General features: G+C 41.4%; 3 protein-coding genes across 4 annotated transcripts; 2 read left to right on the forward strand and 1 right to left on the reverse strand.

Annotated features, from left to right (window-relative positions):
• The first annotated feature begins 49 nt into the window (after positions 1-49).
• Positions 50-2,714, forward strand: SCOT (Succinyl-CoA:3-ketoacid CoA transferase). Its single transcript, XM_018006951.2, has 4 exons — positions 50-253; positions 713-908; positions 1,199-2,175; positions 2,244-2,714. Exons 1-4 carry the CDS (start codon positions 197-199, stop codon positions 2,556-2,558), a joined length of 1,545 nt encoding a protein of 514 aa, XP_017862440.1. The 5' UTR covers positions 50-196; the 3' UTR covers positions 2,559-2,714.
• On the reverse strand, positions 2,595-5,805 carry LOC108612293 (uncharacterized). Of its 2 annotated transcripts, none has more exons than XM_089468018.1 (3): positions 5,311-5,805; positions 3,111-3,440; positions 2,595-3,045 (listed from the first exon to the last, which is right to left on the reverse strand). In XM_089468018.1, the coding sequence occupies exons 1-3, from the start codon at positions 5,326-5,328 to the stop codon at positions 2,728-2,730; spliced, it is 666 nt and encodes a 221-aa protein (XP_089324144.1). In that variant the 5' UTR covers positions 5,329-5,805; the 3' UTR covers positions 2,595-2,727. The 2 variants fall into 2 exon arrangements, with proteins under 2 accessions (XP_089324144.1, XP_017860660.2); XM_018005171.2 differs by lacking the exon at positions 5,311-5,805 and adding an exon at positions 3,806-3,876.
• Positions 5,806-6,481: 676 nt separating this feature from the next.
• acs (arcus) lies at positions 6,482-9,425 on the forward strand. Its single transcript, XM_089467920.1, has 9 exons — positions 6,482-6,668; positions 7,123-7,221; positions 7,318-7,468; positions 7,523-7,644; positions 8,123-8,349; positions 8,414-8,544; positions 8,609-8,787; positions 8,866-9,041; positions 9,120-9,425. The coding sequence occupies exons 1-9, from the start codon at positions 6,664-6,666 to the stop codon at positions 9,371-9,373; spliced, it is 1,344 nt and encodes a 447-aa protein (XP_089324046.1). The 5' UTR covers positions 6,482-6,663; the 3' UTR covers positions 9,374-9,425.
• The last annotated feature ends 4,845 nt before the right edge of the window (positions 9,426-14,270 follow it).

Raw genomic sequence — 14,270 nt, forward strand, 5'->3', positions numbered from 1 at the left:
CAGATTAATCGATAGCAGTGAGTGCGCGCTGTTAATAACATTGTAGATACTGTTAAGGCTGTCGGCTCAGTCTGCAGCTGGCAGTGTTGGGTTTTAATTGATCGCGGTTGGGTTCTTATGCGAAACTCGCAATCAAAGTGCTAAATTGATTGTTTAAACCGCAAATATTAACTATTAAAGTGTAAATAAGAACATCATGTTTCGCGGCTTAGTTGCATATAACCGCCTGGGCAACAAGAACCTAACGTTCAAGGTAAGCGAGATATAGATACATAATAGATAATGTAATAACATATGTAGATACTTTGTATGGTCCATATGCAATGGAATGCAAAAACAATATTAAGGCAGGTGTTTCTCAACCACATGTTGTTGTGCCGAAAATGAAAACACAGAGCGCAACAGGTCGAACTAATAAAAATGTTGGAGTTCAGATTCAGTAGATAAGCCCCGTTAGGGACAGCTTGGCCAGCTGCCTTGTTGCTTGACGATGTTGATAAGCGATATTTTGATTGCTGTCGCCCCACACGAACTGTTTCCCCCACCCCACACGCATCGCTAATTTATTAAAATTACTTTGTTACGTAAGTTTCGCACAAATAACAACATAGAACAATCTCCACAAATAAATCCGTGCCAAACAAGTATGCAAATGACGTGCTAGAACTGAATGTAATTTAAGCACCTGATCACACCTGCTTTCCATTTTCAGCTCGTTGCCTGCTACTCGACTGCGGGCAAGCGCCAGGGCAAAATCTACGAATCGGCCAGCGATGCGGTGGCCGACGTTAAGGATGGCTCCAAAATTCTCTTTGGTGGCTTCGGCATTTGCGGCATACCCGAAAAGATGATTGAGGCACTCAAGCAGAAGGGCGTCAAGAACATTACTGGAGTGTCCAATAATGGAGGTAAATAAATTATAACAGTATATCAGCTTTTAGCATGGAGTTACTGAAACTGGTTCGCAGGCTAGCTTAACAGTGGTGGCTTGTATATTGAAACACTGACGGCTGTTAGCAAACGCCTGGACATGTAGCCAACACTTTACAGTGGTGGCATATACAGTTATGAAGTGATTATTAAAACTAGTTCGTCGGTTTATTAACCTACTGTCAGAGTTGCCAGCCATTGCAAAAAGCTGATTACACCTCCAAGTTCTTGTAAATCTTTTTATTAACGTTATCTACCTTATCTTCAGGAGTTGACGATTGCGGCTTGGGCGTGCTGATTAAACAGAAACAGTTGTCCAAGGTAATTGGTTCGTACGTGGGCGAGAATACTGAGCTAGTGCGTCAATACCTGGCCGGCGAGCTAGCCGTGGAACTGACGCCACAGGGCACATTGGCGGAGAAGATTCGCGCTGGCGGTGCGGGTATACCCGCCTTCTTCACACCCACTGGGTATGCCACACTGGTGCAGCAGGGCGGCGCCCCCATCAAGTATGACAAAAATGGCAAAGTGATTGAGTCGAGCGCAGCTAAGCCCGTGAAAACGTTCAATGGCCGCAACTATGTCATGGAGGAGTCCATTTTCGCTGACTTTGCCTTTGTCAAGGCTCAAAAGGCGGATCCCCTGGGCAATTTGATTTTCAACAAGTCTGCGCGTAATTTCAATGCGCCCATGTGCCGTGCTGCCAAGATTACGGTCGCGGAAGTGGAGGAGATTGTGCCTGTGGGCGCCCTCTCACCAGACGAGATCCATGTGCCCGGCATCTATGTGAAGCGCATCTTCAAGGGCACCAACTACAACAAGCGCGTGGAGCGTCTGCGCATCACAGAGCCGAAAGGACAAGGCCAGCCCGCGGCAGAGGTCAGTCCGGCACAAGCTTTGCGTGAACGCATTGCTCGGCGAGTGGCTCTAGAGTTCCGCGATGGCATGTACGCCAATCTGGGCATTGGCATTCCCGTTCTCTCCTCCAACTATATACCACAGGGCATGAACGTGATGCTGCAGTCGGAGAATGGCATCTTGGGATTGGGCCCATTCCCCACTAAGGACCAAGTCGATCCAGATTTGATCAATGCAGGCAAGGAGAGCGTTACAGTAGTGCCAGGTGCTGCCTATTTCGGCTCCGACGATAGCTTTGCCATGATTCGTGGTGGCCACGTAGACTTGACTATTCTGGGCGCCATGGAGGTGTCGGCAACAGGTGACTTGGCTAACTGGATGATACCCGTAAGAGAGACACAGAGAGGGATTAAAATTAATCAACTCAGCTCACTAATGTAATTCATTTGTTGCAGGGCAAGCTCGTGAAGGGCATGGGCGGCGCTATGGATCTGGTGGCGGCACCTGGCACCAAGGTCATCATCACTATGGAGCACAATGCCCGCGATGGCTCGCCTAAGATTCTTGAGAGCTGCTCGCTGCCGTTGACCGGCAAGGGTGTCGTCGATTTGATCATCTCGGAGAAGGCTGTGTTCCAGGTGGAAAAGGGCGTGGGTCTGACCCTATTGGAGTTCGGCGAGGGCTACACCGTGGACGACATTGCGGCCTGCACTGGCGCCAAGTTCAGCGTCTCGCCCAACGTTAAGCCCATGGGACAGATATCCGTTTAGAACGCGATTGCGATTAGAAAGAAGGCTATTTAGAAATACTGTTCAGGTACTCAGGTGATATATTTGTGCATTTATTGTTGTTAAACGTGAAACAATAATCGTTTGTTTTTATTACCATTAAAGTGTAAAATGGTTTTACAATTGTTGAAGCTATAAGTGCGTTTGCAACTCAGCCTATGGCCTTGGCCATGTTCTTCAATGCGGTGCGATGCGCCACGCGCATCTGTTCGTTGAGTATGTCGAAGGTGCGATTGTACTTGCTGCCCGACTCGTTGCGACAGATTGCACAGAACTGTGAGGAGAGCACGTGAAGCGGACTGCGAAAATATAGAGTCTTCTGCATGGTCAGGGAGTTCTTGTAGTGCGACATCATGTGCAGCCCGATCTCCAGTAGAGAGAGCAGACCCCACAGAAAGATATTCCAGGAGAAGAGCGTAGGTATCAGGAAGAGCAGGAAGGAGTTGCGTTCATAGCCCAATATGATGTTCTACGGATAAAAACAGCTGTTAGTTAATTATCTTAGGATTGTGCGAAATACCATGTTCGACTTACGCTGCTCACGCCATCCATTTTGATGTAATCCTCCCGCTCGTAGCCGGGCTTCGTTTTCTTTTCATTGGAAGTGCTCTTCATGGCTTTGCTGCCGATCACATGCTTTGCTGTAATATCCCAGTCCTCGTGGTGTTTGTTGGCCAATACGTTGTCCACCTCGTCGCAGATGGTGCCGCGCAAATAACGCTTGGGCACGTGGAAGTTGCCGTGCTTGCGATAGCGCACTTTCATCTGATCGTTAACCGGCTCACCTGTCTCCTCATCATATTTCGGCTGCTTGATGCGCGCTGAGTCGGTGTAAAAATACTCGAATTCACCCGTTTCACTGTTCTATAAACGGGAAAACATAGAAATGAGTTGAAGAGTTATAGAATATAGAGTAATAATTATATTTAGTGCAAATTTGTTCCCAGGTCTACAGAGGTGACTACTCAAAAGGCTTTATAATGAAATTCCCTTCGTATCTGAAATTGTTTGCCGTTTCTCTTTATGGCACCGATCGAGCAGCTGGCAAATCAAAAGTATTTTGTTATTTTATTCCTTTGTTATTGTACCAAAAATAACCGAGACTAGCTTTTCTGATAACGGCACCCCCAAGGTACCGATCGTGTCGCATGATTCATTTCAAATAGACCTAGGTATTCTGCGTAATATTTCCAATGTGTACGAAATAGTTTTCATCACAAACATCTTACCACCGTCATGTTTAGCTAGACACTAACCATACAAATTGTTGTCCAGAGCGACATAGGCTAGCCCGACAACTATAATAATAATAATAATAATAATGTTTATAGTGACTTATCGCTATCAGCGAGACCTGAGATACGGCGCCAGGTAGCTTATGAAATGTTTGAGGCTTATCATTAAGTATGCAACTTATAGAATACCTATGTCGGAGCAGTTGAGGTGAGTGCCTAGATCTCTAAGGTCTACTTGTTCGATTGAGCTACGCCCCTTAATTGACAACTTGAGCATCTATTCTGTGGATCAATCGTACATGCTACCAGTAACGGGTCTGAGAGATCGCGTGCAACAATAATGCGAGTTGAAAGGGTCAGCAAAAAAGTGGAAAATAGGAAATGGAAACAGTATTCTATACTGGAGATCACGACTCGGCCCTAATGGCAGAGACTATTATTATAATTATTTTAGTCTATGCAATTAAATTGTTTATACGTCAGCCTCTAAAAGCAGTCGTACATGTTAGCTAACATGTTCTGTAGTTTTATAATTAGTTATTGATTTTAGATCAACAGCACACTCAAGTTACAAGGAGATCTCTCTGAAATATATGAAATGAATGTTATTGATATAATTTGACGATAAACTATCTGGCCATAGCAGGAAACTAATATTCAAAGTCAATCACTCCGATTAGCAGGGCAATGCCTACGTCACAGTAAACGCTCCATATAGTGACCAGCCAGGCAAAGCGACCGAATGGTAATTAACATGTCTCGCATTCGCTTGAATAAATAATTGCTAGTAATATTTATTTATAGGTCGCATAGAATTGTTCTAAGGTCTGCTTGCACAAAAAGAGTGACTTTGGGATTGAACAACAGCTTTACTTGTGACTAAGGGATATTCGAAGTGTGAGGAAGTTCCCCAAAAGTATATTTTAGTACAGCTACACTTTTGTTATATACTTTTTTTTTTTTTTAGAAACAATTGCCTATTTCGACAATACGATTCGGTAAGGGCTATGCTTAAGCTTTTATAGTCTACCGGAAGCTTATATCTTCCTATAGCAACTAAACAACTCTAAGCTAATTTAGGTGCTATATGTAGAACTAAATATTCATACAATCCGGGCTTTATCCGACATGCATATACACTAAATCGCCCGTGACAGAGCCGCCTTCTAAAACTATTTTGCATAAATGCAGACGCCTCTGGCATTAACTAGGCTTTATTGATAGTTATCTAGCATACATACACACATATGTATGTATATAGTATAGTGTGCTCGGCGATATCGCGCCGCTGTTTCATAACAAGAAAATGATTAAGGATTTATACATTATACATTGCACACATTGAGAGATCTTTCACTCGATCGATGATGGCAGCGAGTAAAAGTCTAAGAAACAAGTTTAAAGTAGACAGCGTCATTTTTGGTCTAAATCTTAGCAACAAGTTTTAGACATGGGCGGAGGAACAAAGAAAGGGGACATGTTTCTGTTTTGGGGTTTACCTTTATGGAGTAGACCATAGTTGTTTAGCTTTTATCTATTGTTGTCGTTGTTGTTGGTGTTGGTTTATTATTGCTTGATATTTATGTTCCTCTTGTTTCGCACTGCGTTTTGTTTTAATCTATTTGTTTATTAATATATAGCAATAAAACAAATAAACAACCACTTATACAAACACATACACATTTATATGTAAATTTAATTTCTATATATAAAATATAAGATAACTTATTTGCTTAACAAATTTGTCGCGGCACTTTTTACTGCACATTAAAAAGTGGGAAAATTTTTCTATGAAAACCGGTTGAAATTGAAAAATTGAATAAAATTGCACTTGAAACACATTTAATTAGTTATGGTGTGTTATTATTGAATTATATATGAAAATATTTTAGCATTTTCTCTGCCGCTGCCGGATAGCTTTTTTTTTGCTTGAAGAGAGACGAGCGAAATCCACGTCTGTTATGAACAGCTTTTGAACGAGGAATAAAAACAAAAAATATTAGGTGAGCAGTAAAAGTATTTGTGGAAGTAAGCAGACGAAGAGTCAGCAGAAGAGAGACAATCAAAGAGAGCAAGCTTTCCTAAGGCAAATAGATCGCTTTAAAGCACTTAATTCAGTTGATTGAGTGAATTAGCAGATAGCTTTTTGTTGAGAGGCTGGGTGCTGTCTAGACTAAAAGCAAACGCATATAAGGTTAATGTCTAGACTGCAGTGCGCAGTGCCTTCGTACAGAATTTCAATTTTTGGTTGTGTGTCTTGACTATCTTTTAAAGTGCTCTAAAAAGTACCTTGCCTTCTTTTATTCGCAAATATATAAATTCTGAGGTCACCTACATTTAAATAGCTAGTAAATGATCTAAAAATTGCAAAGCAGTTTTCATTTTTGGTTGGAGTCTTTACTAAATGCATAATCTCTGTTCGCCTAAAGCTCTGATCGCAAATAATATGTATAGCCGAACCTCAGAATCAATATGCCATTAATCTTCAAATTCTGGATATACGAGTCAGGCAAGTATGAATTGGTGTACGAAACTTCATTGTATACATATGTACATATTATATAGAAATGATATATGGTATTGCATTTTTTTGATTTCTTTTCGTTTTAATTGTTTTGATGAATTAATACGATTTTGTACTTTAGTATGTGTTTCACTTGTTTCGGGGCTCTCGAGCTGAATCGGCGCGCATTCACCGTTTAGTAGCTGCGCGTTGGGCATATCGTTTGGTTGTGCGTCCCACAGAACTAGAAGAGAATAGACGTAAATCCTAGTCGTATCTTTTTATCTTAATAGCCTTCCGTGTGTGATAAACGATTTATGTTTTAGCCGAGTAGCTTCCACAAACAGTAATGCAGTGAGTAAATTAGACAATCTACCTATCCGAAGCTATAGTCAAGAGCCCTTAGCTAACGGATGAGCTAACAAGCGACAATCAACATGGCCAATAGCAATTTGTTGTTTATTTGCCTTTGCTACCATAAATTATAAAATTTGGTCTAAAAAAAATTTAACTTAATTTTAATGTCACGAATTTGTTTGTTTATTTATTTATTTATTTTTTTGGTTATATTATCTTTTGAGCTGAATTAGAGGCATTTTTATATTTTCATGTTTTTACATTATTAAAAGACAATAATGATAACCGCTTTATATACAATTACCACATTTATTGGGTCAGTAAAAATTTACAATTGTTTTTGTGCTTGGGTCCGAATTAATCAACTAATAAACACTCACGGAGTCATTGCCAAATGGCAATAAGAAATCGACATTATAAAAATCACTAATTTGATTTGAACTTCTCCTAGAAACGATATCAAAAATGATTCGGTTGCGATGCCAACGTCCAAGGCAAACATTGACGACTACGATCCCCACATGCATCGTAAAGTTAAGAATCCAACCAAGTGAGTAAACAAACAGAGAAAGAGAGGGAGAGAGAGCGATAGAGAGAACACTCACTTCAACATCTATAATTAATATTAATTATTAAATTTCTTCAGCAACTGGCAGACCTTTGCGCACTTCCTGAAAGCCTCCATCGGCACAGGAGTCCTGGCCATGCCCAGCGCCTTTGCGCATGCGGGCTATGTGAACGGATTTGTTCTGACAGCGATTATCGGCCTGCTGGCTCTCTACTGTCTGCACATATTGGTGAGTCTCGCCCATTGTTTATCGTGTGTCAGCTAACTTATCTTCCGTTTGCAGATCAACAGCATGTATGTACTCTGCAAGCGTCAGCGTGTGCCCTACATCAGTTTCTCCGAGTCCATGCGACTCGGCCTGCAGGAGGGTCCGCCGATGCTGCGATGTCTGGCGCCAATTGCTTCGTGAGTTTGGTTATTTATTTTGTATATACACATACATCATTAGATTATTATCTTTATGTGTATCGATATATCATTATTGTAACTATGTTTCTAATCCTTTACAATCAATTTACTTATACATTTATTCATCTTTACTGATCTCGAATGATCAATCATCATTATTTCATTCTTTCATTCTATTTGTTAATATATCATTCTACCTAATTCTATTCTAATAAATAAATACCAATCTTATCAATCTTGTAATCCACCAATCTATCAAACTACCAGTTCCATTATTCCTTCTTGCCACACTTATATCATCTATCCATTGTTATATACATTTATCATTTATCCATGATATCTTTATTATATCTATCGATCAATGTAGCTGCTGTTCATCTTTCTTTCTATATAATCTGTCTATAGTCTATCCAGGCAAAGCTAATTTGTATATTCTGAATTCCTTCATCAATCTCTTTATTTGCCGGTCTTCCAGCCCTTTTGTGGATGGCTTCTTGGCCTTCTACCACTTTGGCATCTGCTGTGTCTATGTGGTCTTCATAGCGGAGAGCATCAAGCAGCTGGTGGATGAGTACCTCGTTGTCCTGGACGTGCGCCTGCACATGTGCTTCCTCATCATTCCGCTCATGCTGATCTTCAGCATACGCAACTTGAAGGTGCTGGCGCCCTTCTCCAGTGCTGCCAACTTGCTGCTCTTTGTGGGTACGTGAAACCTTTTCCACTCTGTAGCTAACCCCCGCTGATGGGGTTTCTCTGCTCTTTGTAGGCTTTGGCATCATCTTATATTATGTGTTTGAGAACTTGCCGCCGCTCAGTGAGCGCGAGGCCTTTGTGAGCTACACCAAGCTGCCCACGTTCTTTGGCACGGTGCTCTTCGCTCTGGAGGCGGTGGGCGTGGTAAGTTGATATAGGTATATGTATATGTATGTGTGTGTATAATAGAGCGTTGTTCCTTCCTTAGATCCTGGCTATAGAGGAGAACATGGCCACGCCGCGCTCCTATGTGCAGCCCTGCGGCATCATGAACTGGGGCATGGCCATCGTCCTGAGTCTCTACATATTTCTGGGCTTCTTCGGCTATTGGAAATACGGCGACGATGCTTTGGGCAGCATCACGCTCAATATACCCCAGACAGAAGTGTATGTATGGCTTTACATATATGGTGTACTATAATCTATCTCCCACTATACCTCCCTCTCTCTCTCTTCGTTTTGCAGCCTCGCTCAGGTGGTCAAGATCTTCTTCGCCATCACCACATACATATCGTATGCACTGCAGGGCTATGTCACGGCGCACATCGTGTGGAATCAGTTCCTGAGCAAGCGGATAGCGAATGTCAAAAAGCACACGCTCTATGAGCTGTGTTTTCGGGCGTTCATCGTGCTGCTCACCTGTAAGTGAATCAGCAGCAGGTGATGGGAGCTGAGAGAGTCTGATTTATTTATGCATTTGGTTTGGGTTGCTCTTTCAGTTGGCTGCGCTGTTGCCATTCCGGACCTGTCGCTCTTCCTCTCGCTCGTCGGCTCCTTCTGCCTGTCCGTGCTGGGGCTCATCTTTCCGGCTCTGCTCCAGATCTGCGTGCAATACGAGACGGGCTATGGGCCGTGTGGCATTCGACTCGTTGCCAATCTGCTGCTGCTGCTCTTCGGCATCTTTGGCGGCGTGGTGGGCACCTATGTGAGCATTGTGGACATTATCAACTCGATGTCGGGCAAAGTGGCTTAACTCTGACCATTAAATACTTTTACCAATACACGAATACACATAATTGAGTTGCTGCGAGCGATGTTTGTACAATGCGGCGTATGCGTAATCTAGCGTAGCCTCTGCGTGTGGCTTATGCAAATCATGTTGCGGCCTCTGTATGTCATCTGGGTGCCTGCTGGCTGCCGGCTGCCCTCTGCCCTCTGCTCCCTGCTCTCTGCTCTGTGTATGCTGTTTGGTTTGCTAATTATTGCCGCCTGCGCACACATTGGCTAATAGTGGGCGAGTGGCCGAGTGGCCGAGTGGGCGGCGGGTCCAGTCTGGTCAATTTCAGCGAGGCTTAGGGGCTGAGGCTGCACAGGGAGCTGCTCAGAAGTTGGCAGTCGAATTCTTTGTAACTTTAATTAAAAACCTTAGAGTGTGGCACGTGGCAGGGGCGGCGGCAGGAATGTAAGTATCCGCCTCCACGCCTCAGGTAGCCAGACAGTCCACAACGTGCGGCAAATGCAACGAACTGTAATTAAATGCAACCGCAATTAACACAAAAGCACCCGCAGGTCAGAATGGCAGACACATTGCATTCCCTTGCAACACGCTCAACCGAATCCCGGCCAGAGTAGCCCAGCAGCAGCTCACAGAGTATCTTTCTCTCTCTCTCTTTCTCTCTCTCTGTCTGCTCTCTTGTGCAGCCCTTTTCATTTTATTTACAATGTTTTGCGTTCCTGTCGACATGCTCCTCATGCCTTCAACACAGACAACGCTGTCTTCTGCAGGCCACAGCGCCGCAATGTCCGCCGGCCATAAGAAACCCCGAGCAGAGCGTGGGTCGTGCGATGCCTAATGCCAGTTATCAGGCTATTTACTTGACAACTAATTGAGCTGCCCTCGCGTGTGTGTTGAATTGCCGTTTGCTTTGTCCGTTTAATTACTCTTTTGACGGAAATAACACAAGATTCGTTTTTTAAAACTGGCAACAAAATAGAAATTGCAGTCAGTTCGCCAACTGGGAGCACCAACGACACCAACAACACCAACAACACCACCAGCAGTAGCAATAGTCGACATCTGCACCACCCAATGCGTCCCTGGGAGCTGTGTGAAATGCAACACTTTTCATTCGAATACCCTATAAATAGAGCTATCCTGATTGAGGGGAGGATTAAATTGGGAATGATTGCTTTCAGCTGAAATCTTTGAATTAGTTCAAGTCTTAAGATCAATATTGTTAAAGACTTGATAAAGCTTTAAAGCTCAAGTTAACATTAGAGGTCCATCTACTTGTAAAGCTTGTCAAAGACTAACGAAAGCTTTTAAAGTTTTAGCTCTAGATAAAGGTAGTCTACTTAGGAAGCTCTATAGACGCGTTAAAATGCTTTTAAAGCTCAAGTTTAAGATCAGATAATAAAAACCGATTTATTTAAATTGCTTTAACATTTTAGTAATTCACTCTCTTTACAAGATTTTTCGACAAGCTTGACAAAATTCTTGATTTGTTGAGATTATATCTGAGAAAAACTCAAAAGTCCTTTATTAAAATCTATTTTTAGTTTAATATTAACTCATTTCAATGAAAATAATATAAAACAGATGTTGCCAATAGCAATAATAGATAGAGTTGCCAACAAAATTGCGAGGGTTGGTTTTTATTTAGTGCTCCCCATATTAGAGAACAAAGTAAAGTATTAGTGAAAATCTCCTCATTGTCTTGCAAAATGTTTCACTTGACAGTTAATTCATTTCTGCCCACGCTTGAATCGGCTATCAAAGGGAAAACGAGCTGTGTGAAGGGCTCCTCAGGCAGCATCTTGGCATTTTATTTCAGTTTAGTTATCTTTGCTATGTTAAGTATGATTAACTAAAATTTACATCACTTGGATTATTTCTCATCTTTGGGCTCTGCTATAGGGTATTCAGAGCTCATCCCATTCATGGCGAAGTTTCTGTAGATTCTTTTTCCATTTGGCGCTTAAATTTGCGCAGAATTTAAATAGCGATGCGAATCAAAGACTTGACCATAGTTTGATTGGCTTATTTCAGCTGGCTTGGCTAACAGCAGCAGCAGAAGCAGCAGCAGGAGCAGGAGAAGCAGCAGCAGGAGCAGGAGCAGGAGAAGCAGCAGCAGCATCAGCTTTTTCTATAGCTTCGTTCACTTTGAGTTCTGGCTGGCAAATTAAATGACAAGTTTACTTGTTTGTCCGTTGAGTTTGCTGTTGTTGTTGCTGTTGTAGTTGCCCCTATTGCCATTACGTTGGCATTCGAGTCATTTGCCGTTTGAGCATTTTAATTATATTTGTGCAGGGCAGCGCAAAGTTGGACGGACGCTCCCTCGACGCGGGCTTTTTAGTGTTTCCGGCCAGTTGGCTCCGGCTAGTTGAAATTGAATTACGCACAATGCTAGGTAAACACATGGTCCATGGCTTAGCTCTTGGCCCAAACAGAGATCCATCCTGGCGATGCAAAATATGCGTAAAAGTTAATTAGAAAATGGTCTGAATGCCACCGCATAAATCTCATTTTGTTACCCCATTCAGACTGTTTGTTGGCCAATATAAGCATTCGTTCGTTCATTAGACTTTAGCTCTCGGCAAAAATTATAAATCATGAGTTTGTTTGATCAAGCTGTTGTTGCGCACACAAGCTCACTTAAAGCGAATATCTATTGAATATATATATATATAGGAAATTTATATGTATATATATAGCTGCACACTCTAAACATTTGCCGTATTTCATTTCAGAGAGCGAATTGTTGCTTCTGGCAAAACAATGTCGAATATTGCTTGCATTTTGTATAAATTTGCTTTCAGTCTTTGTTTGCTGCGCAGACTTCAAAAATGTTCGTTGCACACTTTTTGGGCTGCGGCTGCGACCTAATTTATGCATACTGAAATCATTTATAAACTAAGCGAGCAGCATTGATTTCAGCTTTTGCATAAGCCATAAATTGCTGGTTTAGCTTGGGTTTTTAGCCATTTAATACCTGAAATTGGTTTAGCTTCGTGCGGGGAAAAACATATTTTCGTGCTGCATTTAAATATGGCTAGAATGTGGCCTAAATGTATTAGTTTTGCTGCTATTTTAATATAATTAATAATTGAAATGGTTGCATTAATTTGCTTCAAACTATTCAACTAATTTTATAATTAAACATTTTTAATGAAATTTAAATTGAATATGGCAATTAACTTTACAATTAAGAAATTAAAATATATGCACTTTTTCAATTATATTTAAAGTATTTAATTAGGTAAGGTCGAATTGAGAATACTCTAAGCTACGACTACTCTATTTTGGTTATAATTTATACACATGCTGAAATGATGAAGACAATTTTCTAAGCTTAAACAGAATCTATGCACATGTAAAGCAAAATTGAGTAAAGCTCTGCATAAAGTGAGAGAAGAGCTTGAAATAATAAAAAAGCTTGCTAATAACTGTTAAACGGTAGAGTCTTTGCGCTCATTTGCTTTCGCTCTGAGCAGTAGACTTTGATTCTTTTCGTTTTTGTTTTCTGTTGAGCGCCTAGATTTGAGCTATTAGTGTGAGGGAGAGAGAGAGAGAGGGAGAGAGAGACACGATTGACGTTCACAGTCAGCTCAATGCAAATTGCCTTCACATTCGCACTCAATTGCACACACGCAACTCACGTACGCAGTTGAAGCGAACTCACACACGCATACATACCAATACACACACACAAAAGAGTTTTTGCCTGATTTAACTCAGCCGAGCGTTCTAGTCGATCACGAACGAGCTCGTTGAAGAAGCGATGCAATCGGTTGCTCTCTCAGTTTTTTCTTTAAGTGTGAGTGAAAGACACTGATTTGCAGACATCGAGAAAAGATTTACAGTTATTTGTGAGCTATAGTTGAAGGCAATGGAGCTCATTTTACAGTCCACTCGGCTGCAGCTACACTAATGCAGACTGTTACATACATTCTAATAAAATCAATATGCCCAGACATCAACTTTTACTTGCCTCAGTAAATTTAAATAAAATTGCATTTATTTTTAAATATTTTTTGTTGTAAAATGGTTTGATTATTAAAAGCTAATTAAGCTAATGAAGCTTTGTAAATTGCAGTAACTTGTAATTATTTGCAGTTGATTTAATGTAGACAGAATTTAATTACTTCCAAAGAAAGAGATATATCTCCTCATTCTGAGCAATTGTTAGGCAATTTAAATGAATTGTGAAAATTGTGAGAGTCCTTTAAATATTTATTAAAATTTCTTAGCCAAGCAACAAATATGTATTATTTATAACTCTAATTCTTGTTTCAAATGAAGTTAATGATAGAACCTGGTTGCGTAGCTCCCTTCCCGCAATTTCTCTTTGCAAATCCGCTGTCAATTGGCCTGGAAATACAAATTCCATTCCACGTTTATGCTAAACAGCTTACGCCGTACGAAAGACTCAATTCATTTGGGGCTTATTTGAGTGAAACTAAGCCTCGAGCTTATCTCATTCATAGCTTCGTTCTAATTGCGCCTAAATTCAACCTTTCGCACTCATTGCGGGCTGGTTTTGCACTGTTGTTCATTTGGCACGGCGAGTGCTTAATATTCCTTATACAACTCATTTTTATTCATTTAAAATATTTTTTTGTTTTCGTTGTTGTCGTTGTTGCTGTTGCCGTTGCCGTTGCTGTTGTTTTTGGTTGGCTTTACTCTCTTTGGTGTTTAGTCAGTTGGCAATTTGTTTGGCTGCGTGTAACAACTGAACCAATCTCTGCAAGTATGTGTGAGTAGCTGAGTGTGTGTATGTGTGTGTGCCGCAATGAAATGATTTATTTTACGCAACGCTAAGCACACACTACGTGTGTGTGTGCTTTGCAATGGGGGAAACAGCAACAATGCCAACAACCGTCGCATTGTTTTGCGGCTTTTGGTTGATTCGCTGAAGCTTACTGTATTT

Source organism: Drosophila arizonae, chromosome 4 (assembly GCF_054131065.1).
Source record: "Drosophila arizonae isolate 15081-1271.41 chromosome 4, UAZ_ARI_1.0, whole genome shotgun sequence".
Classification (NCBI taxonomy): domain Eukaryota; kingdom Metazoa; phylum Arthropoda; class Insecta; order Diptera; family Drosophilidae; genus Drosophila; species Drosophila arizonae.